This window comes from Ursus maritimus, unplaced genomic scaffold (assembly GCF_017311325.1).
Source record: "Ursus maritimus isolate PB19 unplaced genomic scaffold, ASM1731132v1 scaffold_25, whole genome shotgun sequence".
Lineage (NCBI taxonomy): Eukaryota > Metazoa > Chordata > Mammalia > Carnivora > Ursidae > Ursus > Ursus maritimus.
The window spans coordinates 25,995,808-26,022,240 of record NW_024425008.1 but is presented as its reverse complement, the minus strand read 5'-3'; the positions used below and the strand labels follow the sequence as shown (position 1 = coordinate 26,022,240).

The window sequence follows — 26,433 nt, the reverse complement described above, 5'->3', positions numbered from 1 at the left end:
AGACACAGACTCACCGCTGCCCCTTCCCAGTTCTGCTTGCCGCCCCCCCCGCCCCCCCCCGCCCCCCCGCCACTCGGCGCGGGGTTCAGGACAGGCGGCGTTGTGAGCAACCTGCTTCCAAGTCCGCCTCGCGCCTGGCTCCCGTCTGCGCGTGCGCCGAGGGCGGGCTGCAGCCCCGCCTTTCAGAGCTGCAGGGTCAGCGGGAGGAGCAGACCACAGGCGGTGAGCAGAGTAAGGCAGCAGCTCCGCGCACAAGCTACGGGTCGGGGTGCCGCGAGGGCCCAGAGAAGGCTGGGCAGCACAGACTCCGTTTGTTCCCTTGTCCGTTAGACATTTATGGAGCACCTACTGTGTGCCAGTGCTGTGTAACGAACAGAGCAGGCACAACCCCTCCCTGCCCTCGTGGGGTTTATAGCGGGAGAAAGAGACAGACAGAGGAATATTACAGGCTTCCCTGAAGAAGGGGGGTGGTTGGGCAGACATATATCGAGAGCACCTTATGATGACCAGGCCTGCTTCTTCCAGGACAGCCAGAGTGGGGATGGGATGGGGCTGGTCTCTGGATGCACAAGGCCAGGTAGAGGTGCCCAGCCCACTGCAGAGGTGCCACAGGAGGCAGTGTGGAAGGAAAGGCCAGGGTTTGGACCTACCCTCAGTGCCGTCTCCTCCATCCTGCGCTCCTGGCTGCTGGACTGGTACTTGGAGGATTCCTGTCAGCCTCCAGACTTTCCTTGACAGAAGTAGCGGGTGGCCTTTGTACATCGCGACCTGCCTGGCGTGGACCTGGAATGTTGTGTCCAGTTTTTCCAGAACCAGCGCCAGTGCCAGCCGTAACCCCAGATCCAGAGCTAGAGATGGCTTTGGCACTATGTCTAGCTGTAGACCTGCAGTCAGAGCCGACTCTAGAACAAGCTAGAACAAGCTCCAGCCCAGATCCCAGTGTGAGCTCTACCACCAGCTCGAGCTAGAACCCGCTCTGGTGCCAGCTCCAGAGCTACATTCAACTTCCGTGCCCTCTCTCGAGTTGGCTGTCTCTAGATCCAGTGCCATCTCCAAAGTTAGTGTGGCCTCCAATGTCCACTCCAAAGCTAGAGCCCGCCAGCTCCATCACCAGCATCAGTCCTAGCAGCAGCGCTACTCCAGCACCAGCTCTAGAAACTGCACCCAGGCTACAGACATAAGGTCAGCTTCAGAGCTAAAATAAGCTTCAGCACCAGAGCCAGCTCTAGAACTCGAGCAGGCTCCAGAGCCAGAGCCGGTAAGAGAGCCACTGACTAGACAGAGCCAGCCCCAACTCCAGCCCCAGCTCTACCGCCGCAGCTAGAGCCAGAGCCAGGGCCAGGGCCAGATACAGAGCCAGCTGTCGGGCTAGAGCCAGTTTCCAGACCAGCTCTAGCATCAGCTCCAGCGCCAGTCACAGACCTGGAGCCAGGGCTGGCTCCAGAGTTAGAAGCAGCTGCAGCGCCAGAGCCAGCACGAGAGTCAGCGCTAGGTCCAGGGCTAGCTGTCGGCTCCAGACTGGAGCCGGAGCCAGAATGAGCTCTCAGGTTTCCTTTGACTATCTGAGCAAACTTAATGCCATCGGTTTAAAGCTTTGTCTAGTAAGAGTATCTGGACTTCCTCACGAATGGTTTCTGTCATCCCCCCCCCTTTGAATGGACCATAATCCTGTTTCTTTGTAGGATTTGTTTTTGTTGAAAACTGGGTATTTGCATATAATATGGTAACTGGGAACCAGTTCCTCCCTTTCCCAGAGTTTGCTGTTTTTGACTACGGAAAGCTGCAGACATCTCTTTGGTGACTTTCTCAAACTAGTTGTGCAAGGACTGTCATCCTTGTCATGTGTGGTCACTAGAAGTCTCTGTTCAGCCAGTATTTTGACAGAGATTTCCATGAATACCAGGACCCCAAACAAAACCTACATCTCTCCCTGTCTTTCCAGGCTGGCTCTATGCTGGGGTTCTCTTTAACACTGAGCTAGTTTAAAACATTCCTTTAACCTTAGCCTTTACTACCTGCTTGGACTGAGCAGAGAGACCAGCCAGAGGGGAACACTCAGGGTCTTCTCAGGTCTTTTCCGAGCATGCATCCTGTCCTGGCCATGCATGTGGCTTTCAAAATTCCCTAGTACACGATGTCACTTTTGAACGCTCTAATGTCCTAAAGCAGCTCTCTCCCCAGCATTTCTTCGCAGGCTTTAGGTAGTCTATTGTATGTCTCAAGCATAATCTTTTGCTTCATGTGGCCACAAGTTTTGTGCACCTTACGAAGTTTTTGAGCAATGCCCACTACTTTTCTGCTCAGCGAGTTGAGTCAGGTGAAACAGACGAGCTCCTTGGGTCAGTCTTCCCAGCACTACACAGGTTAGAACACAATCATTGGGGAACAAGGTCTGCTCTGCTTTCTCTGGAACCAGGGACTGGGGTCCCACATGGGGAACACCAGCTGCCCTCTTCAAAACTGCCACTAAACCTGAGAGAGGAGATGAGGGCAAGGAAAAACAACACAAAGTTTTCCTACCACTTTTGTCTTTTCTTGAGTCGGTGTTTGCTTGGTTGCTATAAATCTTGGACTGTTTTCCGGTTCTGACAAAGTTGGTACTGATGGTCTCTGCTTATCATTCAGTGTTTCTTTGGAGGGATGGGTGTTTTGCCATCTTTTGACAGTGTCCTTTGATGCACAAAAGCTTTAATTTTTATGAAGTCCAATGCATGTTTTTTTTTTTTTTAAAGATTTTATTTATTTATTCGACAGAGAGAGACAGCCAGCGAGAGAGGGAACACAAGCAGGGGGAGTGGGAGAGGAAGAAGCAGGCTCCCAGCGGAGGAGCCTGATGCGGGGATGGATCCCAGGACTCCAGGATCACGCTCTGAGCCGAAGGCAGACGCTTAACCGCTGTGCCACCCAGGCGCCCCAAATGCATGTTTTTCTTTTGTTGCATGTGCTTTGGGCATCGTATTTAAGAAACCATTTCCAGATCCAAGGTCATGAGTCTTAAGAGATGTTTAGTCTTAGCTCTTAATTTTCATTCGAGTTAACTTTTGCACCTGGTATAAGGTAAGGGTTCACTTTCCTTTGTTTGCATGTGGACATTGTTTTCAGGCCCCATTTACCAGAGACTGGTTTTCCCCATTGAATGGTCTTGGCACTCCAGACAAAAATCATTTGACCGTAGATGATATGGGTTTATTTCTGGACTCTTAATTCTATTCCATTGAATGGCATGTCTCTCTTTATGTGAATACTGCCATGTTTTGATTACCATAGCTTCGAAGTAATTTTTGAAATCTCGAAGTGTGAGTCCTCCAACTTTGTTCTTTTTTAAGAGTGTTTAGCTATTTGAGATCACTTGCAATTCCATGTAAATTTTAGGATCAACTTTTCTATTTCTGCAAAAACAGGCCATTGGGATTTTGATAGGGATTGCATTTAAGCTGTAGGTCACATTAGGAAGTATTGCTCTGGTAAGCAGACATGTGATGGGGATGACAAGATTGCTTTTCTGCCACATCCCACAGCCCTAGGACTCCTCAGGAGAGTGACAAAGGGATAGAATAATGTTTCTACATCCCATCCGCTGGGTCTGTGTAGTTCCCTGAATGGGAATGAGATTTAAGTTTGGGAAATTATTTACCTGCTTGATTTGAAAACATTTAAAATAAACATTTTATCCTTGTTCTACACTGAGGACACACAACCGGACTTTTTTTTTTTTTTTTTTAAGATTTTATTTATTTGACAGAGAGAGAGACAGCCAGCGAAAGAGGGAACACAGGCAGGGGGAGTAGGAGAGGAAGAAGCAGGCTCCCAGCGGAGGAGCCTGATGCGGGGCTCAATCCCAGGGACTCCAGGATCACGCCCTGAGCCGAAGGCAGACGCTTAACGACTGAGCCACCCAGGCGCCCCACACAACCGGACTCCTCTGCAGGTGTGTATGGATTCATCCAAAACCCTCAGTAGCCTCCATCTCTGAATGGAGATGAATGATGGGTAAAGGTGGGGTCTGCCACTAAGAACAGCTTTCTCCTGGCAGAGCTTCTGCAAGGGAGAACACTGAGCATTCGAAACAGAAACAGCACCCGAAACATGTCTGGGGCGGAAGAAAGGCAAATACCAAGACCCTGAGTTAGGCACCCACTCGGTCTCTCAAGTCATCTGCCAGCAGCAGCACCCGCAGGAAGGCTTGGGAGCTCAAGGAGGAAGCAGGTCAGTAAAGGTGACGCTGTCACCAAAAAGGCCGGGGGGAGCTTCAGCTACACTGAAAAAAGGACAGCAATTAAGACTGTTGAGGGCGTCAATTTAACAGACACACACTCAAGGGGCAGGAGTCAGGGGAATCCTTAATCCTCAGGGAGACAGGTTTCCCCCTAAACTAAGCAAGAGCTTTCTTTAGTTAGAGGGGCCTGAGGATGGGTGGTCCCCAGGGCTAGGTGTTTGACCAGAGGCCAGGAAACCATTTGGCAGGATGCAGTTGGGTGATTCAAGGATGGGAAGGCTCCCGGAGCAGAAGCCAACCTTGATGGTCCCTTCCAGCCCTGTGAGAGGGTTGGACGCTGGCTGCAGGGCTGCCAGGCTGCCACGGGCCTTCGGAGACCTGGTATCCTGTAGGCCCCTCAGGAGGCTCCGCCGGGGACCCAACCTGCCGTCAGACCTGGTCCGGTGGCCACCCGAGCTCTCGCAGCCAGGCACCTGGACGCACTGTGCTAGCGCCCGGACACGGCGGAGCTAAGAACAGTCCCCAGGGCCGCGGGCCAGCCAAGCCGGCGGGGGAGGCGTGAGCGATGCAGACAGCACTGCCTCAGTTTCCAGTCCTACATTTCCCACCCCACAACCGGCATCATTTTCAGCAGCACCAGCAAGGCAGTGAGTAACCTCAAGTTATTTCCCTAGCAGTTCCCATTCTAGGTTTCTAACTTTATTAAGGAGAACATTCTCACTGGGGTGCCAGTAAGTCTAACTCCCCCACGACATCCCTTAACCTCCCTTTATACAGAGAGAGCAGACCTCAGGCTCTGAGTCTCTGCAGGCATAGTATCAAACTGCAGTTTCATAACATGCCTTACGTTCATTTTACAGTTACAGTCTACTTATATCAAGTATAAACATTTTTTAAAAATATCAATTAGGTTTCAAGAGTGAATTTAAAAAATATTAAGTAGGGGCGCCTGGGTGGCTCAGTCAGTTGGGCGTCTGCCTTCAGCTCAGGTCATGATCCCCAGGGTCCTGGGATTGAGCCCCACGTCGGGCTCCCTGCTCAGCGGGGAGACTGCTTCTCCCTCTCCCTGCTGCTCCCCCTCCTTCTGCTTTCTCGCTCTGTCAAATAAAATCTTTAAAAAAAAAATTAAGTAATTCACAGTATAAGAAGTACAGAGATTGGGCAAAAATCATGAACGTGCTGCCCTGACAACTCAACTTTGGGGAACACTGTTCTAGAATAAGGACTTCGGGCTCAATCGTTTTCCATCTCAAGTTTTTGTGATTTCTGGGTTTTGTCTGTTCCCCCTGGTTGGTGCTGTTTCCTCACAAAGATTATTTTGGAAAAATCTCTAACCTTATTTTAGCTGACTGAGGGGAAAGAGATTTATTTTTACCTGGGTTAGGATAAGAAAACCAGAAGGCCCTAGAGGTTAGTGACTCAGGTACAACCGGCAGAGGGAAAGTGCAGCTGTGGAGTAAAAACCCAGGCGAAGGTTCCAGTACAATGGAGAGTGCATCTCCCTTCCCCCCATCTCCCAAATACAAATCTGCGGATTCAGTTTGAAAGGTCACCTTACAATAGAAAAGAAAGAGAAAGGGAGAAAGCCGCAATTTGTAAGAAATGTTTACCTTTTCTTTAAAAAAAAGTTATAAAATTTAAATAGTTGATTAAAGTTAAAAAAATCTATTGCTACAAAATTTAACAGATTTAAAAAATTTCTGGATCTCTTGACTTTAAGCCCCATATTCTCTCCACATTGACTCTACATTTCTCACAGATCCCACACTTTCAGGTTTTTCTTTAGAAAACACAATCTGAGGTTGTTCGCAAGCAAGTGGCACTTAGCGCGCAGGGAGCTCTGGCTGAGGCAGCAGGAGGCGCCCTGGAAGGACTGGGTGCCCCCCAGAGTGCCACACCCTGGCTGGGCCCCCTGCTGCCAGCGCTCCCCGCACAGGGGCTGGGAGGTGAGCCAGGGGTCTCCTGCAGCTCCCCCCCACACGCCCCGGTCTCTCTGGGAGAATGCCGATCTGCCCCGAGCTGGGCACTTCTTCCAGTGGCCAACCACACCCTTGGCTTCACTCCACTTTGATTCTGGTCAGTTCCCATCTTCCGTCCCCACAGAGTTTCAGAACCAAAGAGTGAAACTGCAAGAGACCAGCACGATGCCGAGGTCAGGCTCCCCTGGCCACAACAGCAGGAGACCAACGCTCCCCTGCCCTCTCCACTGCCCCCACTCCCCATTTTGAAGGGCCCCTGGCCCTGGCCAGGCCCAGCCTTTGGGCTCTTCCTCCTCCTCAGGCCATCTCTATGAGCTTGGGTACCTTCTCGAGGCTTTGTCGATGTCCCACACTGATGAACGTCATGCCCAGCTGCTGGCCAATGCGGTAGAGCTCGTTCTCCACCTCCTCGGTCAGGGCACTGGTGGCTTCATCAAGCACTGAGGGCAGAATCCGGCGGGAAGAGATCGGCTCCTGCCCCTGGCCCAGCTCTGCTTCTCCTCCAAACCACGCTCACCTCTGGCTGGGACCCAGGGCGAGGCTGGCCGAAAGCTGCTCGGGCTTCCAGGAGCCCTGCCACAGGAAGAGCGGGGGCCAAAAGAGCAGAGGGCAAGGCTCCACGGGGGAAGCCTTCTACCAGCAGCAGGACAAGATCCCAGCTTCCTAGAGAAAGCGCCAGCACCAGCTAGAACCGCTCAAACCAGCGCCTCTCAGTTCCCCCAAGGACACCAGTCCCTGAAGAAGTTCACACCTGCCATCCCCCTGCCAGGCAGAGCTGGGGTGTGCCCACTTATTCACGGCAGAGGCTGAGGAGCATAAAATCACAACTTTCAAGGCTCGCTCCAGCTGCTGCCACGGCAGAATGCTCTCGAACTGGTAACGTAACACATCCAGAGCTGCTCTGAGGATGCCAACCTTGCTGCCGCATGGGCAGAGCCCTGCCGGCCTCCCTGCAGGGACAGAGATGCCCGGCCATGCACAGGGGTGCTCTCCTACCCGTCTGAACACCTCTGCGGTTACACATGTGCACACGCATGCGCGCGCGCACACCCGTGAGCACACCGTACCGGCGCGCGCACTTCCGGGGCAGACCTCACCTGCATACTTGGGCTGTAGGTAGAAGAGCCGGGCAAAGGACAGCCTCTGCATCTCTCCTGGGGACAGAACATCGTACCTGAGGAATGGGAAGGAGGGGACTGCTAGAGGAAAGAGGCTATGACTTGGCTTTTGCATAGAATGGGTCGAAGCAAGAAGAGGTTCTCGTGGCAGAGAGGCTGGCCCTGGGACAGACGGGCATCACCCTTCCCTTTTAACCACAGTCCAGCCCTCCTGCCCACGTGAGATGAGGCCAAAACGCTGCTCCCGAGGGCATGAACGTGCCCCTGATGGGCCAGCAAATACCTGGAACCCACTGTCTTTGGGGGGGGCTGGCTCTGGAGCACCCCAACTCCCTTCTTACCAGTTCCAATCGACCTGCTTGTCCAGACCCTCTGTCCTCGTCACCAAGCTGGACTGTAACACACCCAGAGGGAATGCTGTCTGTGAGAGGGCCCTTCCCTGCTTCCTGTCATCCCACCGCACGCCCCTCTGAGACACCTACAGCCCTGCAGCGCACGCGCCGTGGCAGGGGCTGTGGGAGCAACCCGCCCCCCGCAGAGAGGACTGCCCCAACAACTACACTGTTTACAGTTGCTGTGGCAGGATGACAAGAAAAAGCACACTGACTTACTTTTACTATCATTTTAAAACTCGATACAGAGAATGCACCCCCTTGTTGTCTGTACCCGGCCAACTGCTCCCATCACCACTCTCTACTCCCACTCCCGCGGTCCAGGCTCACACTTCCAGTCCTGGGCCCGGGCACTATGCCGGCTCTGCTGGACCAGCCCTTGTGGTCAGTGCTACCAGGTGGGCCTGGACCTCAGGGCCCCTGCCCGCACTCACCAGGCCTGCCAACTCCAAGAACCTCACGATCCTCTCATCATCAGTAGAACCTGCAAAACAGAGAAGGCTTCTTTAAGAAGTCAGCTCCTTCCGGGTAGCCAGAAGGGATGGGGTACATCACGGAAGGGGGCAGGGGTGGGGGAGCCAGAATCTGGGCTAAGGCTCTGCAGTGACAGGGTCCAAGCGCTTAATAGACAAGGGAAGGGCCAGGTGAAGAAGTAATCCCTTCCCTTCCGCTGATGGGTGTCTCTCCTCAAGGAGGGGAAGACAGAAGAAGATGAGGTCAGGGTACAGACCCCCAAATAGTAAACACTTGAAGGAGAAGAAAACCCACGTGAAACCAGCAGCCTTGCCAAAGCCTCTGCCAAAAGGCACCGGCGAGGCCCAGTCAGGCAGAGCAGGGACAATTTAGGTGGGAGGACGTGCCCCAAGGAGGCCCAGCTCACCTGAGTCCGGGTAGATTTCCTTTAGGGGATATATGACCTGATAAAACAAAACCACACAGGCGTGAGATGAGGGCCAACGAGAGGTGATGCCATACACAGCCTATCCTCCCTCAGAAACAGCCCCAGAATTGCCGGAGCCCGGGCTCCTCTCCACCTGAGGAGAGTAAGGAACACCCGGGTCCAGTGGGAGAGGCTGGGCCAACAGACAGTGGGACAGGGTCACTGCAACCTTCAGACATGTGTCTGAGGGGAAAGAGTCTGTGAGCCTCCTAAGGACACGGCCTCCAGAATCCAACCTTGGTGGCCAACAAATGTATGTGATATTTGGTTTCGGCCCCCACAGGTTAACCTGCCCCGAGCTGCTCTAACTACATGGCCCAATCCACGGAGGTGAATAAAATGTTCTTAGAATCAGAGAGTTCCCGGGCAGGAGCTATTTACTACCCCACCTTCTGCCCCATAACTTTCTAGAGCTGATACCTACATTCTGCCAGAGATCTCTTTAGGGTAGAGGTAGGAGTGGGCCCCAGGCTGACCTGCTCCCGAAGGGTCCCATCAGTGAAGAATGGCTTTTGTGGCAGGAAGAGCACCCCGTGGGGTCCAAAGTCCGTCAGCATCTGCACTGAGCCTGCAGAGCCCACAGAAACCTCCATTTCGAGATCGCCCAGAGAAGGGAACTGCCTCTCATTTCCTCTCCCCAACAAAAGGCCTGGATGTTTACGCACGCAGGCACACACGCGCGCGCGCACGCAGGCACGCATCCCACCGGGCCAGGGCTGGCTCTCACCCTGTGTGCTTGCCCAGAGGCCGCCGAGAACCCGGAGCAAGGAGGTCTTGCCCGTGCCCGTGTTGCCCGTGATGAGCAGGCTCTGCCCCTCAGAGATCTTCAGGCTCAGATCCTTGATTAAGGGTTTGTGAGAGGAGGGGGCACAGATGGAGACCCGCTTGAGGAGAAAAGCTGTGTCTGTTGGCTCTGCGACCGGCCACTCTGCGGCCCTGCGGTCAGAAGATGAGGGGAGAGAAGCAGTGTCAGGACTGCGGCGGTGGGGGGGCAGGGTCTTCTCCTCGGGGGCCTCACCTCTGGACCCGGGGGGTTGTTATGGGCTAAACTGTGTCCTCAGATTAACAGGCTGAAGTCTCAACCCCTAGTACCTCAGAATGTAACTGCATTTGAAGAGAAGGTATTTAAAGAAATGATCACGTTAACATGAGGCCCTCGGGGCAGCGCCCTAATCCAATATGCTGACGGTCTTTTAAGAAGAGGGAGAGACCCCAGGGATGCTCGTGCAGAGAAAAGGCCAGGAAAGGACATAGCAAGAAGACGGCCATCTGCAAGCCAAGGAGAGAGGCCTCAGGAGACACCAACCCGGCCAACACCTTGATCTTGGACTTCCAGCCTCCAGGACTGTGAGAGAATAAATGTCTTGTATAAGCCACCTGGTCTGTGGTATTTTGTTCTGGCAGCCCGGGCACACGAGCACAGAGCTAGGGCTGGGGGCACCTGCTTTGCGCTGGGCTGTGCAAAGCCCCGCCATGACTGATCTTCATCAGCTTTAACACCCACAGATCACAAATATTATCCCCACTTGACAGAGGAGGAAACCAAGTCAGGCGGCTAAGTAACTCACTCAGGGTCACGGAGCTGAAGCTGTCTAATCTTAACACTGGTGGGTTTGCACAGCGCAGGTGACAGGGGCTATGACAAGATGGGCATGGTGGTCATAAGGGACCTGGAGTTTTGGCTCTGCACAGATGCCCCTCCTGGAGAATAGCACCTCTGGTCTCCCCAGCCCCAGGCCCACAGCTGCACAAAGGCTGAATTCTGAATGGGGACAATAGTTAAGGCTTTAGTCCCTAAGGAGGGAGTTGTGTGTAGGCCCTGGAACTCAGGCTGTTTCCATTTTTGAAAGCTTACTCTGTGGCCACTGTCCGAGCGCTTTCCATGCACCGTGACAGCTAATCCTCACAACCACCCTGAGAGGAAGGTTCCATTACTGTTCCCCTCACAGAGATGAAGAAACTGAGACACAGAACAGCTGAGTAATTAGCCAAGAAAGTGAGGACATGAAACAAATCCTCAGTGCACAGAAAGGTCAGAAACACGACAGCGCGTACAAGGAGATGTGAGTTAAGTGGTGCTCGGGTGGCTCAGTCGGTTGAGTGTCTGCCTTCAGCTCAGGTCATGGTCTCAGGGTCCTGGGATGGAGCCCCGTGTCAGGCTCCCTGCTAAGGGGGGAGCCTGCTTCTCCCTCTGCCTCTGCCACTCCCCTCCACTCGTGTTCTCTCTCACTCAAATAAATAAAATCTCAAAAAAAAAAAAAAAAAAGGAGACATGAGTAAAGACCCGTGTGGGTGTGAGCGAGTCCTGGGGAACAGAACAGGCAGGCCCCGAGGAAAGGGGCAGATGGCAGGGCTCAGCGGTGGGGAGACCACCCAGATCTGTCTTGTCATCTCGGGCCCGGGCAGGTGTGTGCACTGCGCTTCCCACAGCCAGGGGAAAGTGGAAAGGACCACGACAGATGCGGGAACAGCACCCTGCCTGTGAACGGCTGTCATGCGCCTGGCGCTAGGCAGACAGCCGGGGCATCTGCTCCGCACAGCTCTGCCGCCCGACTGGGAAAGGGCGGGACTCCGGGGTGAACCCGAGCTGGGCGCACCCCCCATGGCACTGCCCTGCCAGCCCGGCACCCACCTGTCCATGTCCCACTCGCTCTCATCCGGGATCTCGCCACCCCATGACTTCAGGGTCATGTCCAGCAGGGTCTCCTGAAGTTCCCCGATCCTGGGCAAGAAGTGCAAACCTGAGGTAGGTCTGGGGACCCAGGTGAACCGGTCCCTCCTCCTCTCACACCCACTGCCATATGGTTTTCCTGTTCCTGTTTTCATTCAGCCACTTCTCCCAGGGGCACCTGCTGTGCTCAGCACGTGGCGAGGGCCAGACGCGGCCTCACCTGTGTGTGTAACCAGCCACATCTGAGAGCGTGCTGGAGAGGTCGATGAGCCCGGTGAAGCAGCTGATGAGGTAAATGCACACGAAGGCGTTCTGCACAGGACACGGAGCAGTGAGCGCGGGCCTGCACTCCGAGGCCCTGGGCCGAGGGCAGAGCGGACGGCGCGAGGGCTCAGCAGGAGGGATCCTACCTTGCTGACCAGAGTGCTGAGCTCTGCGGGGCTCAGGTCTCCATAGACATCACTGAAAATAGGGATGGCGATCACGACGTAACTCAGGATGCTGCCCAGATAGTCAAACGTGTTGACACCGACTGCAGGAGACAGAAACACCGAGGGTAAGAGACCCGGGAACCACGGATGTGCTCTGAGGGAAGAGGAAGCCGAACAGGACCAAGCTTTTCCCTGGAGCCTCGTTCTCCCGAGGACCCTCCTGGCGAAGGCAGTGGCTCCCCATGGTTATTCCTTCATCGCGGCCAACTGATGAGTGCAGACAGCGAGCGGGGAGGTGCGGGAAGGGAAGGAGACGACCCCGCTCCCGTGGTTCCTGCCTCCCGGGGCTCCCTCCACCTACTGTACAGCCAGAGCTCCTTGGACATCAGCTCCCTCTGGGTCTGAAGGAGTCTCTGCAGCCTGCGGTCTGTCCTCATGTGCTCCACATGCCCAGCTCTGATGAGAAAGGCTGGGATGTCTAGGGGGCCTGAAAAGCCTCAGCCAGGCAGGGGGACCCTCCAGCCCTCATCACTCTTTCCTTTGGGGACCAAACCCATCCAAATGGTCTTCATCTCAGACCCTTTCTGCCACTAACATCCATTCACTGCTTCATTTACTCAACACGGTATTATCTGGGGAAAGAACATGAACTCTAGATTGGGCAGACCTGGCTCAAACCCTGGCTCTGGGTAATTACTAGCTGGGTGACACTGGTAAGTTACTTGAGCCTCGGCGTCTCAGTGTCTTCTGTAAAATAGGGCTAATCATACCTATAAAAGAAGTTAGAGTGAAAATTTCTAAATAGAAAGCGCCAGACAGAAGAGGGGCCCTTAATACATAACAGCTGTTATTCTTAAGCAACTCTGCACAGAGCAGGTGATTGGCGGCAGGCTCTGTGCTAGTCAGCCAGGGGGATAAACAAGCGGGTAAAACAGTCCCCGTCTCCCAATTTAGGGGAGGCAGGCAGACGCGCTGCATTCTTCACCTGGCACATGGAAAGTGTTGGAGGGATAGAGAAGCCACGGAAGAACCCATCCAGAGCTCCAAGAACCAACCTGCTTTCCCCAGAGCCCAGAACTTCGTGAGAGGCTGCAGAATCCAAAAGCCACTCAGCCCAGGCCCAGCCCTGTCACACAACCAAACCCCACCTCACAGAGTCCTAGCATTCTTGGCGCCCCCAAGTGGTGGCGGCTGCAAAATGCAGCAAAGAGAGACAAGTGCAAAGGTCTCAGGGCCATTAGATCCAGGTGATCCGAGAGCAGGTTCTACTCCTTAAACACGCACCTCTGGGGGCTCAGCTATCTCTTTGGGGCCAAACGATGATTCTAGAGGTCTCAGAGAAGGCAGGGCCCAGGGACCTGCCCTGACCCTGAGGGAGGGAATGAGATCTCATTCACAGTGCTGCTATCAGGAGATCAGACACTTTGTTCTACTTGGACAGTGTTTGTGGGGAGCAGGTCTCCTGATTTCTGGAGGCCTCCTTTCCCTCCCATCCTACAGAGACAAAGGATCAGTCTTTGAGACTCTGATCAGCCCTTAGGCACTGGCAGAAAGCCATTTTATAGATGGAAAAACAGAGGCAGAGGCAATGCCTGATACTCATCGCCAAGATGAGAAGCATTCACTCGTTTCATTCTTGGAACAAATTTAGGCCCCCTGCTGGGCCACTAGAAGGAACTACCAGCTTCAGAAGCAAATCCCTGGACCTAAGGATGAGGCAGACAAAGACAGTGAGAGACAGGGGGCAAGGGTCATAGCCAAGTGTGAGGATGCTCAGCCCCAGGGCTCGGTGATGGTGGGAGGGCCATACTGTGCGTCTTTCCTTTTCTGCCATCTCCGCTATCAGCTCTGATGAGGCAGAAGGAAACGATCCCCACGTGACTCACCTGAAAAAAGCAGCAGGCTCAGCATTCACCCGGATCTGCATGTGCTTGAACCTGGGCAGAACAAAGGGAAACGTGTGCTGACAAGGGCAGTACTGGCCCCTCTCCTTTTGGAGGCCTGGACCAAGAAGACCTCCAGGCGAAGAGGAACCTAGCTCCACCTTGAAAAGGCCCAGCCCTTCCCTGCGCTGTCCCAGGGTGGGAATCCCAGGGCCTGGGTGGGGTGGCAGGAGCCCTGCAGACAGGGCAACCCCGCACCTCCCCAGAGGACAGGTGCATTCCTGCCCACACCACCTCCTCCCAGGGCCCAGCCTGGAGGAGGAGGCCAAGAAGCACAGCGCAGGGGCTGGATCTATTGGCTGAGCCAAAACAGGGAGGTTGGAACAGAAGCACATGAGAAGGCCAAGGGATGATGACACCGTTCTCGCTGCTTCTCACCTAGAAGCTTAGGAATGCTCCTCACAATCTCCTCTGTGGGCAACAGTACCATCCCCATTTTAGAGATGGGAAAACTGAAGTTTGAGGTTCAAGACCTCACCCGAGAGCACATGGTTAGTAACGAGCACAGGCTGGGATTCGAATGAGGCTTACTCCAGATCCCATTCCCTAACCATTATGCTCAGCCCAGAAACCTCAAGCAAGGGAGACATACCTGAAATCCCCCTCCAGCTTCTCCTGCTGCACCAGTTTTGCCACGATGGGCCCCATCAACATTTTGTTCACCAGGGTCCCCAGGATGAAATACCCGAAGATGCTCACAGGCCCGAGCCAGCCCGTACTGGAAGGCAGACAGAGGGAGGGTGGGGGTGTCACGTATCCCCGCAGGCCTCAGCCCTGATTCTTTTTTTTTTTTTTAAGGTTTTATTTATTTATTTGACAGAGAGAGAGAGACAGCCAGCGAGAGAGGGAACACAAGCAGGGGGAGTGGGAGAGGAAGAAGCAGGCTCCCAGTGGAGGAGCCTGATGTGGCGCTCGATCCCAGGACCCTGGGATCATGCCCTGAGCCGAAGGCAGACGCTTAACGACTGAGCCACCCAGGCGCCCCTCAGCCCTGATTCTTGCTCCTTCAAGCAGCCCTTGTCCAATTTCAGCCAGCAGTCCTGTGGGGCCTCTGCTCCTGGGCGGGGCAGCTGGCACCTGGTCGAGGTTGTCAGATACTAGAACCCCCGTGACACAGAAGCGCCCCATGTCCAAAGGGAGGGCAGGGGCCCGAGCACAGGACAGAGGAAGCCTTCCTGGGCTGCAGGTGGGAGGGAGGGCAGACCAGCCTCTTCTGGACCCTGACCTGGGGGAGCTTGTGTGAGGGACCTCGGGGGAAACACCTGGGCGGGGAGGAGCCTTCACCTTTGGAAGCACTGGTAGGTGTAGTAGATGAGGGTGAAGGGGGAGATGATCAGCTTGCTGGCCATGCTGCTGAGCTGCCGGCAGAACCGTTCCACGTCCTGACTGATGCGCTGGTCCCTGGAGCCAACAACACAGAGCAACTGGACCAGGGAGCGGGGTGGAGGGTGGAGAGAGCTGAGAGGTTACATCTTACTCTGACCTTGCCTTTCAACACTGTTAGCCACGATCCCAGGGGGGGAAGATGGACCCAGACAAGTGCTCGTTTTCCTAGAGGCACTAAGACCCTTAGGACTTGTAAACAGGGTTCTAAAGAGTTGAGGAAGCCTCAGTTTACCTCTCATGAAAGGTAGCAAACGAAGGGCTAGTACCCAGGCATCCTGAGACAGTTCTGAGTAGCCCCAGAGAAAGACCTGAGGGTAGAAGAGCTGAGTTTCTGGGTGAGCAGGAAAGCTATCCCCCCTCTCTGGCTCCTCCCAATGTCTTCTGCAAGCCTGAGCCTGCCCCCATTTTAGCTATCTGGCTGCAGAAGCTTCATATGGGTAGAGTCATGGAGAAGCCTAGAAGAGGAAGATAAGAGGCAACAGGAATCCCAAGAATCTTTGCTGCAAAGCCCAGCTTAAGCTGACGAAAGGTCACCCCGGGCAAGAAAGTGCCTGGGGGTGGTGAGTGGAGAGGGAATGAGTGTGAGGAGAGACCCCATATGTCCATTGCTCCACTGGGGCCACAATGACTCCCATTTCCAATAAGAGACATGACCTTGGACAAGTCACTTGCATTCTCTGGGCCTCAGTTTCCTCATCTGTAAAATAACCAGCACTAACTCGCACGGGGACACTTGCTAAGTGCCAGGCACCAAACAGGTGCATTGCACGAATATCCTTTGAGATATTCTTGAGATAGGAACTATCATCCCCATTTTCCAGAAATGGAACCTGAGGCTCAGTGAACAAAGGCCTATCAACTGGAAGGTGATAGAATGAAGATCTGAATCTTATACCGAGTCCTGGGCAGCAATAATTTTTTACTGCTGAAAATCCAAGAGCTGGTTTGCTAGCAAGGATACTTTTTCTCAGAGGGTGCCTAGTTGGGAAGCACAGGATATAAAATGGGCAAAAGGGATCCGCTCCTATCTTTTAGTTCCCTATTCTCAGCCCCGCAGCTGCTCGGGGGCTCCTCCACAGGACCCTCTTCCCCTATGGCGCTTATCAACACCTGCAGGTAGCTATGGATGATCTTGGACCTACAAAACCCTGCAGAGGGTGGGGAGGACCGAGAGGGGTCACCTACGGGTTATCAACATCGTCCCGCAGCACGTTGAGGGTGTAGTACACGCGGCCTCGGAAGTAGCAGCGGTGAAGGTGCTCAGTGAGGTCCTTTCTCCAGCTCACATACAGCAGGTTGCAGGTGAACTGGTCAAAGCTCTTCAGCTGTGTAGTGCGGGAAGCAAGAGGAAGTGAGAGAGGGGGAGAGATGGCTTCTGCAAGTCTCAGCGAGGAGCTGGGGGGGGGGCGGCACAGAGCCTCTGCTGACTGGTCCCAACCCACTCCGATTAGTCTCTGTCCACTCAGCACTTTTGCTGAGTTAAAGTGTCAAGTCAGAGGATTCTTCCCTCCCTCACTCCCTCCCATGCTCATTCCTTTACCAAGCACAGGCCTCTGGCCCCTTTCTATTGTACTGTCTTATTCTGAGAGCAGGTGAGCTTCTGGAGATCGGGCATGATGTCTTCTACACCATCTATGTTCTCATTTTCCTGTTCCCCAAAACTTGGAACGGAGTTCCGTATACATAGGTGTTTACTGCCAGAAGACCCATCCAAAGTGCCCAAGTGTGATGAGAGGGGCTTCCCCAAGAAAACAGGCTGTACAGGCAGGCAGAGCATTAGGTGTGAGTCCTAGCAGAGGCCTGACTCATTGTTCACCACTGATGGAGCACCTACGTGCTAAGTTCAAGGCAATGACAATGAGCTCAGTCTAGCAAGTCCAGCAAGGAAAAAAATTACAAGGGTGTGAGGAGTGTTACAGCAGAGGGTAACTCAGTATTAGCTAAGCAGAGAAGAGGGCAGAGTATGGTGGAGGAAACATGAAGGAGAAGGTTAAGGAGGACCTGAAGGAGGTGACAACAGCAGAACCTTGCAGAGTGAGCAGGCATTAACCAAGTGAACAAGGGTGGGGAAGGAGGCCATTCTGCAGGAAAGCAGCAGGTGCAAAGGCCGGGCGGTGTGACATAGTGCTAGGCTGAACCATGGCCTCAGCCCCACAGAGAAGCCATGGCGCCCTGGCTGCTGTTCCCAGTTTTCAAATGCTTGGAGTTCCCTAAAGCAAGCGTAGTGGGAATGGAAGGGACAAGATCATTTCTGCTAAATGCTGACTTAAACCAGAACCTCATGGCCAAGTCCTGGGAGCTTGAAACATCCCAGGAATTGGGCCCAATGGCAAGAGCAAAGCCCTGCACAGGGCTCTGACCTCCAGTTCCCAGAAAGGGAGGGAACACACCCCCACGGCTTGATTCCTGCTTCCTGGTGGCTAAGTCCCAGTGGGCATTCTGCTCACACTAGGCTGGAGAGGAAGACACACACAGGGAGAAGACCTTACCATGGAGTTGAGAACGATGAGCACCACAGCCAGGAATGTCAGGGTCTTAAACCCATCCAAGTCTTTGTTTCCCAGGACCCCATAGTACTGACTGGGGATCAAGCCAACCTGGTAGATCACCAGTTGTTCTGGGGTGAGGAGAGGGGTCCGAAGTCAGTGATGGAGGGGCAGAAAATGAGGAGAGAGTCTTCCCCTTGAGTCCTTGCCTTATCAACTCCCCAGAAAGAAGGGACCCCAAACCAGGGCTGCCCTCCCCCTGTAGCCCGAGCTCACTCACTCACTCAGTAGGGCGACACACAACAGGGTCAGGAACATCAAGGCATTCTGTGATGACCAGGAGGGAAACAAAACCTTCTGTATCTGCAGGAACCGCTGAAGAAACTGCAGATCTAACCTGGGCCTGAAGAAGAGATGCAGAAGTCGAGAGAACCCTAAAAGGGCAGTTAAGCCTTAAAGAGCAGTTACCAAATTGATCTACATTGTTCTGGGGAAGGGTCCAGGCCGTGCAGGAAGAACGGCTTACCTATGCTGAAGCCAGTAGGCTGGGAATAGACCAGGGAAAGAAAGGAATTTCTTTAAGCTGGTAAATGCTATAAAAGGTTATGTACCAAGAATTTACAGCAAAAAAAAAAACATAGTTAATGAAGAAATTTTAGCCACATCCTCTTTATGGTCACAAACACGACAATAAAGCCCATCAAGGATTTTAAGGTCTTAGCTAAATCAATAAAGCAAGAAAAATAAATGATGTAAAAGAATTAAAAGGGGAGAGATTAAATTGTCTTTATTTGCAGATAATGTGATCATTTACATAGCAAACAGCAAATCAATGGACAAATGCTGGAGTTCAGCTAGATACAGGGTTAACATACAAATATCAATAGTGTTCTGTACCAACAATAGCCAACTGGAAAATATAAAGTAAGACATCACTTACAAAAGAAAAGCATTAAAACAACCGTAAAATATCCAGGAATTAACTTTTAAAAAAGAACGTATAAGACATTTTTTTTTTAAGTAGGCCCCCACGCCCAGCGTGGAGCCCAGTGAGGGGCTTGAGCTCACGACCCTGAGATCCTTGAGCTCACGACCCTGAGATCGGGACCTGAGTTGAGATCAAGAGTCAGAGGCTTCACTGACTGAGCCACCCAGGTGTCCCACATTTTTTTTAAGATTTTATTTTTAGGGAAGCCCAGGTGGCTCGGTCAGTTTAGATATTCCTCAGATAAGACCCCAAATCCACAAATTTTGATAAAAGGGGAAATCTAATGGACTTATTTTTGTTCAATACAGTGCCATAGATTAAATTAAAAGACTTAGGGAAGGTATGTGTAGAGTGTAAAACCAACAAGAAATTAAAATCTACAGCATACAAGGAATTCCTGCAAGTCAGGAAGATCCAAAATCCACGGAAAGTGGGAAAAGGGTACAAACAGGCAATTTAGAAAAGAGAAAAACCAAATGCTTAATACATGAAAACACAATGGGATGCCACCTTACAACCCATCAGATAAACATCAGAAAACCAAACAGTACCAAACATTCCCAGGATGTGGGGAAGCCAGAACCTTTATGCAATGCTATTGGGAAGTATAAACTCGTGACCATTCCAGAGAACAATTCTGCAGAATTAGGTATGACCCAGCATTCTACCCTGGGGTGGATAATCCAGATAAGTATTACCCATAACCACAAGGAGACAAGTGCCAGTATATTTGTGGTGGTTAAAAACTGGACGCAATCTAAGTGTCCACCACTAGGGGAATATATAGGTAAAACGCAGTCCAAAGTACATATGCTAGTATCATGCAGCCCTCAGAAATAGAAATCAGACTACTGAATGTATGATCTCAAAAACACACCGTTGAGTAAAAAGTTTTTTTTTTCCGAAAAAATCACAGCATATTATCATTTATAGGAATCAAAACCCACTATTTTTCAAGTTAACAGGCGAACTTATGTAAACTGGGCTGTACACTCTTTTAATACACCTGAGTGGGTGTCTGAGAAGGGTGAAACAGGATTGAGAATTAGGAACATAATAAAGTAAAACACAAGAAGGGACTTGCACTGGACCACAGCGTGCCAAGAACTGAGGACGATTAACTCAATTCTGTACACTTGGAAGTTCTTGGCGCGGGCGGGGGGGGGGGGCAGTTTCGAGGGAGAGAGGATCCCACAGCCAGAGCACCGGAGGCTGCCTCGGATCGGGGGAGGGTGGGCGCCCCTTCGGGAGCTCCTCTTTCGCCAGGGCCGGGGCTCTTCAAGCCACACAGCCCCGGGGAGGGGACCCAGAGGCCCGGCTCTCCTCCCCACCGCCCCGCTCACCTGGCGCCAGCCCCGGCCGCGGGCCCCGGGACCGCCATGAGCCGGATTCCACCCTCCACGGGAGCCCTGCTGCCCGGCAATCGGCTGCTGGACGAGTCCAAGGAGCACTAGGTCATCCGAAGAGAGGCGGGCCCATCGTGACCACAGAGACGAGGGGATAGAGAGGAAGCCGGCGAAGGAGGCGGCCGCTCCCGGAAGCGACCCACCCCTCGGAAAGAACCAAAGAGTGCGGAGTGTTGCATTCTGTCGACCCTGCGCGTACGGCGCCCGCTGCTGGATCTAGGAGGTTTGCTTTTTGACAAGAAGAGCCGAGAAATGTGACTATTTTATGACAAGTATTTTAGACTCGGAGTATAGATGTTTCATACATTCTCCCACAGAAGCCACGGTGATCTTTTACCAACATCAATCAGGCTTCCGGAATGCAGTTAGAATAAAATCCACGTTTCCATGGCGGAAGTGATGGCGCCTTCCCCTTAAATTTTCATTGAGTGGCCACTGTTTTCCACCTCAGGGCCTTTGCAAGTGTAGTTGTCCTGGCCGGGAGCTTTTCCATGGATGGCTTGCTCTCACAATCAGTCACCTGGTCACCTTACCTAGAATATACCATCCTGCCTGCACCTGCATCATTCCTGATTGTATTACCCTTCCTCCCTTCCTTCCTTCCTTCCTTCCTTCCTTCCTTCCTTCCTTCCTTCCTTCCTTCCTCTATCTTATTTATTTATTTGTTTATTTGTTTGTTTGTTTATTTATTTATTTATTTATTTATAAGTAATCTCTACACGGCTCAAACTCAGGACCCCAAGATCAAGAATTGCATGCTTGGGCCCTTGGGTGGCTCAGTCGGTTAAGCGTCTGCCTGGGATGGAGTCCAGCATGTGGCTCCCTGCTCACCGGGGAGTCAGCTTCTCCCTCTCCCTCTGTGGCTCCCCACTGCTCATGCACCTGGGTGCGCTCTCTCTCTCTCAAATAAATAAATAAAATCTTAAAAAAAAAAAAAAAAAGAGTCGCATGCTCTACCAACTGAGCCAGCTAGGAGCCCCACTTTTATTTTCTCGGTGATAATTACCACTGTCTGAACCCATCTTGTTTCCTTGCCTATTGTTTGTCTTCCCCTCTGAGAATAAACTATATTTGAGCAGGGACTCTGCGTTGCTCATAGCTGTATTCCCAGTACCTAGAACACTGCCAGTACTTAGTAAGTGCTTAGTAAATATTTGTTAAATTTTGGAGAACACAGTGCTTATCACCTGATTACTGTGCCCAAGGGGGGTGGGAAATAATTCAGAAAACAAGCAGCATGTGAGAAAGACAAATACCATATGATTTCACTCATATGTGTAATTTAAGAAACAAAACAAAAGAGCAAAGGAAAAAAAAAAGAGAGGCAAACCAAGAAACAGGCTCTTAACGATGGAGAACAAACTGATGCTTACCGGACGGGAGGTGGGTGGGGGATTTGGATTAAACAGGTGATGGGAACTAAGGAGTGCACTTGCCCTGATAAGCAGTAGGTGATGTATGGAATTGTTGAATCACTATATTGTACACCTGGAACTAGTGTAGCACTGTAAATAAACAAACAAATAAATAAATGAAATGAAAAAAAAAAAGAAATCGAGCAGCATGATCTCACAAGCCTCTAAACTTGAATCTGGGTGTACCTCCTCATCTTCCTTCAATCCTTTTTTTTTTTTTTAAGATTTTATTTATTTGAGAGAGAGAGAGATAGAGAGAACACAAGCAGGGGGCAGGGAGAAGGAGAAGCAGACTCCCCACTGAGCAGGGAGCCTGATGTGGGGCTCAGTCCCAGGACCTGGGATTCAAGATCTGAGTTGATGGCAGAGGCTTAACTGACAGAGCCACCCAGGCGCCTCTCTTCCTTCAATCCTTATTAAGTGTCAACTGTATGCCAAACACCCAACAAGGCACATGTATCACCTGTCTTCATGGAGCTGCCAGTCTAGCTGGGAAGGCCAACCTGTTGACAATTACAGTTGTCTTCATGAAGTGCTGTGATGAAGTTACCTACAGCAAGTTTTCACATCCATGACAGTATTGACTTTTGGGGCCTGGTAATCCTTTGTTGGGGGAGTAGGGAGTGCATCCTGTGTGTTATAGGGTACTGAGTGGTATCCCTGGCTTCTACCCACTAGCTTCTAGCAGCACTCTCCCCGATCCAGTTGTGCAAGCTCTAATGTCTCCAGACATTGCCAAATATCCCTTGGTAGGTGGGTGTGGGGACGAACAAAATCCCAGCCTTGCCCACCCCCAGCATTTTGAGAACCACTGCCCCAGAGCCTCAGGGAGTGCCATCCAACTCAGGATGAGGGAAGGGGAGTCCAAACTTTGTAGAGGAGATAACGGAGCATCTCTCAGAGATGGCAAGAACTTAACCTACTCCCAAGTATGATTTCCCGAGTATGTCTTTGTCACTCTGAAAATCAACAAATAAACATGTCAGGATGCAATCTCTGGAAAATTAATAAGACAACCAAAGTATTAAGGCAAGTGACCTCACCTGTCTAGGGCAATTCAGGTTTCCAGTTCTTGTCACCTTTTACTCTCAAAAGTGTCCTGCTTTGGTATATGGTGGCATTACTGTCCCAGGGCGGCTCAACACTATATATTACTTTAACCTTTTTAAAAGTATTGTTCTAATACCAACTGGATTTAAGGATGATCTCAACTATGAAAATATGTATGTCAATATCTGCATAGGAAAAACTATAATGAAATATAACAAAATGCTATGCGTATCATATCTTTCATTAATATATTAGTTTACATTTCTAAATTCCAACTCTTTAATCCAGGGGTGGGGATAGTGGGAAACCTGACAGAATACCTAAATATTTTAAAAATAGTTCCTTAATATCAAATATACTGTGTTCAAATTTCTAATCGTCTCATAGCTGTGATTTTTTTTTTTTTATAGTTAAAAAAAATCAGGATCCAGGGGCACCTGGGTGACGTAGTCGGTTGAGCCTCCGACTCTTGGTTTCCGCTCAGGTCATGATCTCAGGGTGGTGGAACTGAGTCCTGTGTGGGGCTCTGTGCTCAGCTTGGAGTCGGCTTGAGATTCTTACCCTGTGCCTCTCCCTCCCTCTCTGCCCCTCCACTCTGCACGAGAGAGCGTGTGCGCTTTCTCTCTCAGATAAATAAATAAAATCCTAAGAAAAAATCAGGATCCAAATGAGGTCCACGCATGGCCGTCGATCGATGCATTTTTGGAGACTCTTAATCTGTAGTTTCCTCCTGCGTCACCACAGGTCAGCCTCCTAACTGGTTTTCCAACTCAAATTCTTGTTCCTGCTCTAATCCAGTTCCTACATCGCAGAAATGTATACGAGATCAACACCTCACCTAAACCCTTCAGTGCTTCAAAAGGCTCAAGGGGCCCCCAAAAAGGCACTAGGGCTTTGACCCTACCTACCACTCCACCTTCTTTAGGGGCCAGGAAATAGCCTTGCTCCCCTCAACTCTGCTGTTAATTTCCCTTCTTCCTTCTGTCCCCCGTGTAACGTCTCTTCCCCAGAAGGTCCTCTCCTGACCACCCCCTCTGAAGAAAGCCTCCATTATTCCTTCCCACAACACTCCATTTTCTCACCTGATAGCATTTATTGCACATTGTTGTTATATTTTCACGCTGTGTGTTTACTTCATTAACGCCTCTCTCCACAGACTGTCTGCCCCATGAAGGTATGGGCCATGTCTGTGTGTTCGCAATGACTCTTTCTCCGTTGTGTTCACCTTGACTCTGTCTCCACTCTGTTCACCTTAACTCTGTCTCCACTGTGTTCGCCTTGACTCTGTCTCCATTGTCCAAACGCACTCAGGAAGGGCACAATAAATATTTGTTGAACAAAGACAAGCTAGACAATCTCACAAAACACACAGGTCAGTGTGTCTGCCCATTCGGTTTTCATCTAGGACCGAGCTTCCCCTTTTCTAGCTACTGGACTTCTGGGCTACTTCCTCATTCTCATACATAGACAAGGGGAGAACACATTGGTGAAATAAAACAATAGGAAGTAATTGGGCAATAACTACCAAATTTTAGATGATGCAGTGGTTTCATTTCCCGGACTTCTCTTATAAATATATTTACCCAAGAGCACAAAGGGTTCATCACAGGGGTGTTTCTGCAGCCTGGTAGGTAAGAGCCAAATCCCAGAAGCAACCAGAATGCATATCAAAGGAGGAAAGGTTAGATAAAGTGCCACACCATCACTTCGTAGAATACACTTCGCAGCCCTTACCTTAATGGGAGAATGGTGTCATCACCAAGATGGTTAAGAGCATGGACTTCAGAGCCAGGTCACATGGGTTCAAATTCCTGCTCCACCGCCTAATATCTGTGTGACATTGGACAAATTGTCTCAGCTTCCTTACCTGTGAAATGGAATAATGACTGAGGGTTGTTGTGGGAAATAGTAAGTTAATACAAATGAAATATCTAAACAGTATGTGGCAATGAGAGTTTTCCTATATATAATGTATAGTAACATGGAAAAAATGCCCCTACCATATTGTTTAGTTTGTTTTTAATTAACTAGTTTTTTTTAAAGTTTATTTTTGTCTGTAATCTCTATACCCAATGCATAGCCAGCCAGGTGCCCCAATTAACTAGGGTTGTTTTTTTTTTTTAAGATTTTATTTATTTATTTGACAGAGAGAGAGAGAGACAGCCAGTGAGAGAGGGAACACAAGCAGAGAGAGTGGGAGAGGAAGAAGCAGGCTCCCAGCGGAGCAGGGAGCCCGATGTGGGGCTCGATGCCAGGACTCTGGGATCACGCCCTGAGCCGAAGGCAGATGCTTAACGACTGAGCCACCAAGGAGCCCCCAATTAACTAGTTTTTTAATTGAAAAATTTAAACTGAACACCTTCTATGTGCCAGGCACTAGTTAATTGGGGTACCTGGCTGGCTCAGTCAGAAGAGCAAGCAACTCTTGATCTCGGTGCTGTGAGTTCGAGCCCCACATCAGGTGTAGAGATTACTAAGAGAAAAGAAAAGAAAAAAAAATGTTAAACACATGGTAAAAAATTCACACAGGATGATAGGGTATATAATGAAAAATAAGTCTGTCTCCCATCCCAGCGACAACTACTATTCACGGTTTCTTAGGAATTTTTCCAGAAATGTTCTAAGTATATACAAACTTATATGTATGATAATTATTCTCCCTCTCTCTCTCTCTCACACACACACACACACACACACACACACACACACATCTTTTCCTTTTAAACACTTTGTCTTGGGGCGCCTGGGTGGCTCAGTCGTTAAGCGTCTGCCTTTGGCTCAGGTCATGATCCCAGTGTGGGATTGAGCCCTGCATCAGGCTCCCTGCTGGGCGGGAGGCCTGCTTCTCCCTCTCCCACTCCCCCTACTTGTGTTCTCTCTCTCTCTAACTCTCTCTAATAAATAAATAAAAAATCTTTAAAAATATATAAAAATAAAAAAAACTTTGTCTTGCAGTTTGCTTTTTACACTTTATTTTTAAAAATATTTTATTTATTTATTTACTGAGAGAGAGAGAGCACGTGTGCATGAGTAGGTGGAGGGGGATGGGGAGAGGGAGAGAGAGAATCTCAAACAGAATCCCCTCCCCCCAAGCATCGGGGCTCAATCTCACGACCTTGAGATCATGACCTAAGCTGAAATCAAGAGGTCCACGCTTAAGTGACTGAGCCACCCAGGAACCCAGCTTTTTACGGTTTATAGTGTAGTTTGGAACTTGTTCCATACCAAACATGCCTATCTCATTTTTTTCCCTCTATAACATACACCATCTAAAGAGGAACTATTTATCCAGTTCCCTACTGATGGACATTCTAGGGGGCGATATTCTCTTCCTAATACATAGAATGCAGCAATGAATATCCTTGGATATAGCCAAAATACGGTTAAGTTTAAAAGAAGGAGTAGTCCATATTTTGTTTTTACAGTGCATGCTTGTGTGTGCATAAGTATGCATCCACTGAAAATAATTGGAATCTGTAGGAATTAGGAATGCAAGGAATAGGAAGAGGACAGTTTGAACAAAAGAGCCTGTATGTTGAAAGTGGGTTTAAAAAAATGAAAATGAAAATGTAACCCACACAATAAAACCTTCCCCCAGATTGTCTCCCAATACAGAAACAATCGCATCACCTTCTGGCTCTCTCAACTCTGGGTTCACACCTCAGTCGTAGAGAATTCCTGCCTCTCGCCCCTGCATGCCTGCCTAGGGACCCGCACATCCCGCAGCACCCAGCCCGGTGCCTGGGACATAGAAGGTGTTTGGCAAACACTTTCAGAATGAATGAAGTTAAACTGAGGACTTCAGAGGGGAGGGGGGTGGGGGAATGGGATAGACCGGTGATGGGTAGTAAGGAGGGCACGTATTGCATGGTGCACTGGGTGTTATACACAACTAATGAATCATCGAGCCTTACATCGGAAACCGGGGATGTACTGTATGGTGACTAACATAATATAATAAAAAATCATTTAAAAAAAAAAAAAAGAATGAATGAAGTTAATCATCCAACCC

The 26,433-nt window shown here is 50.8% G+C and overlaps 1 protein-coding gene across 6 annotated transcripts; it reads right to left on the bottom strand.

The window, feature by feature from the left end:
- Window positions 1-5,566: 5,566 nt before the first annotated feature.
- ABCD4 (ATP binding cassette subfamily D member 4) lies at window positions 5,567-20,056 on the bottom strand. Of its 6 annotated transcripts, none has more exons than XM_040641656.1 (19): window positions 19,894-20,052; window positions 17,847-17,965; window positions 17,566-17,693; window positions 16,262-16,401; window positions 14,975-15,091; window positions 14,283-14,408; window positions 13,634-13,684; window positions 12,109-12,203; window positions 11,727-11,848; window positions 11,537-11,628; window positions 11,278-11,367; window positions 9,373-9,581; window positions 9,122-9,213; window positions 8,586-8,622; window positions 8,140-8,189; window positions 7,655-7,707; window positions 7,293-7,369; window positions 6,520-6,635; window positions 5,567-6,342 (listed from the first exon to the last, which is right to left on the bottom strand). In XM_040641656.1, exons 1-19 carry the CDS (start codon window positions 19,929-19,931, stop codon window positions 6,274-6,276), a joined length of 1,821 nt encoding a protein of 606 aa, XP_040497590.1. In that variant the 5' UTR covers window positions 19,932-20,052; the 3' UTR covers window positions 5,567-6,273. The 6 variants fall into 6 exon arrangements, 5 of the variants coding, with proteins under 5 accessions (XP_040497590.1, XP_040497592.1, XP_040497594.1 ...); XR_005837667.1 differs by having other exon boundaries at window positions 6,316-6,342; window positions 7,293-7,349; window positions 19,894-20,056; XM_040641658.1 differs by lacking the exon at window positions 19,894-20,052 and having other exon boundaries at window positions 17,843-17,965.
- Window positions 20,057-26,433: the final 6,377 nt, after the last annotated feature.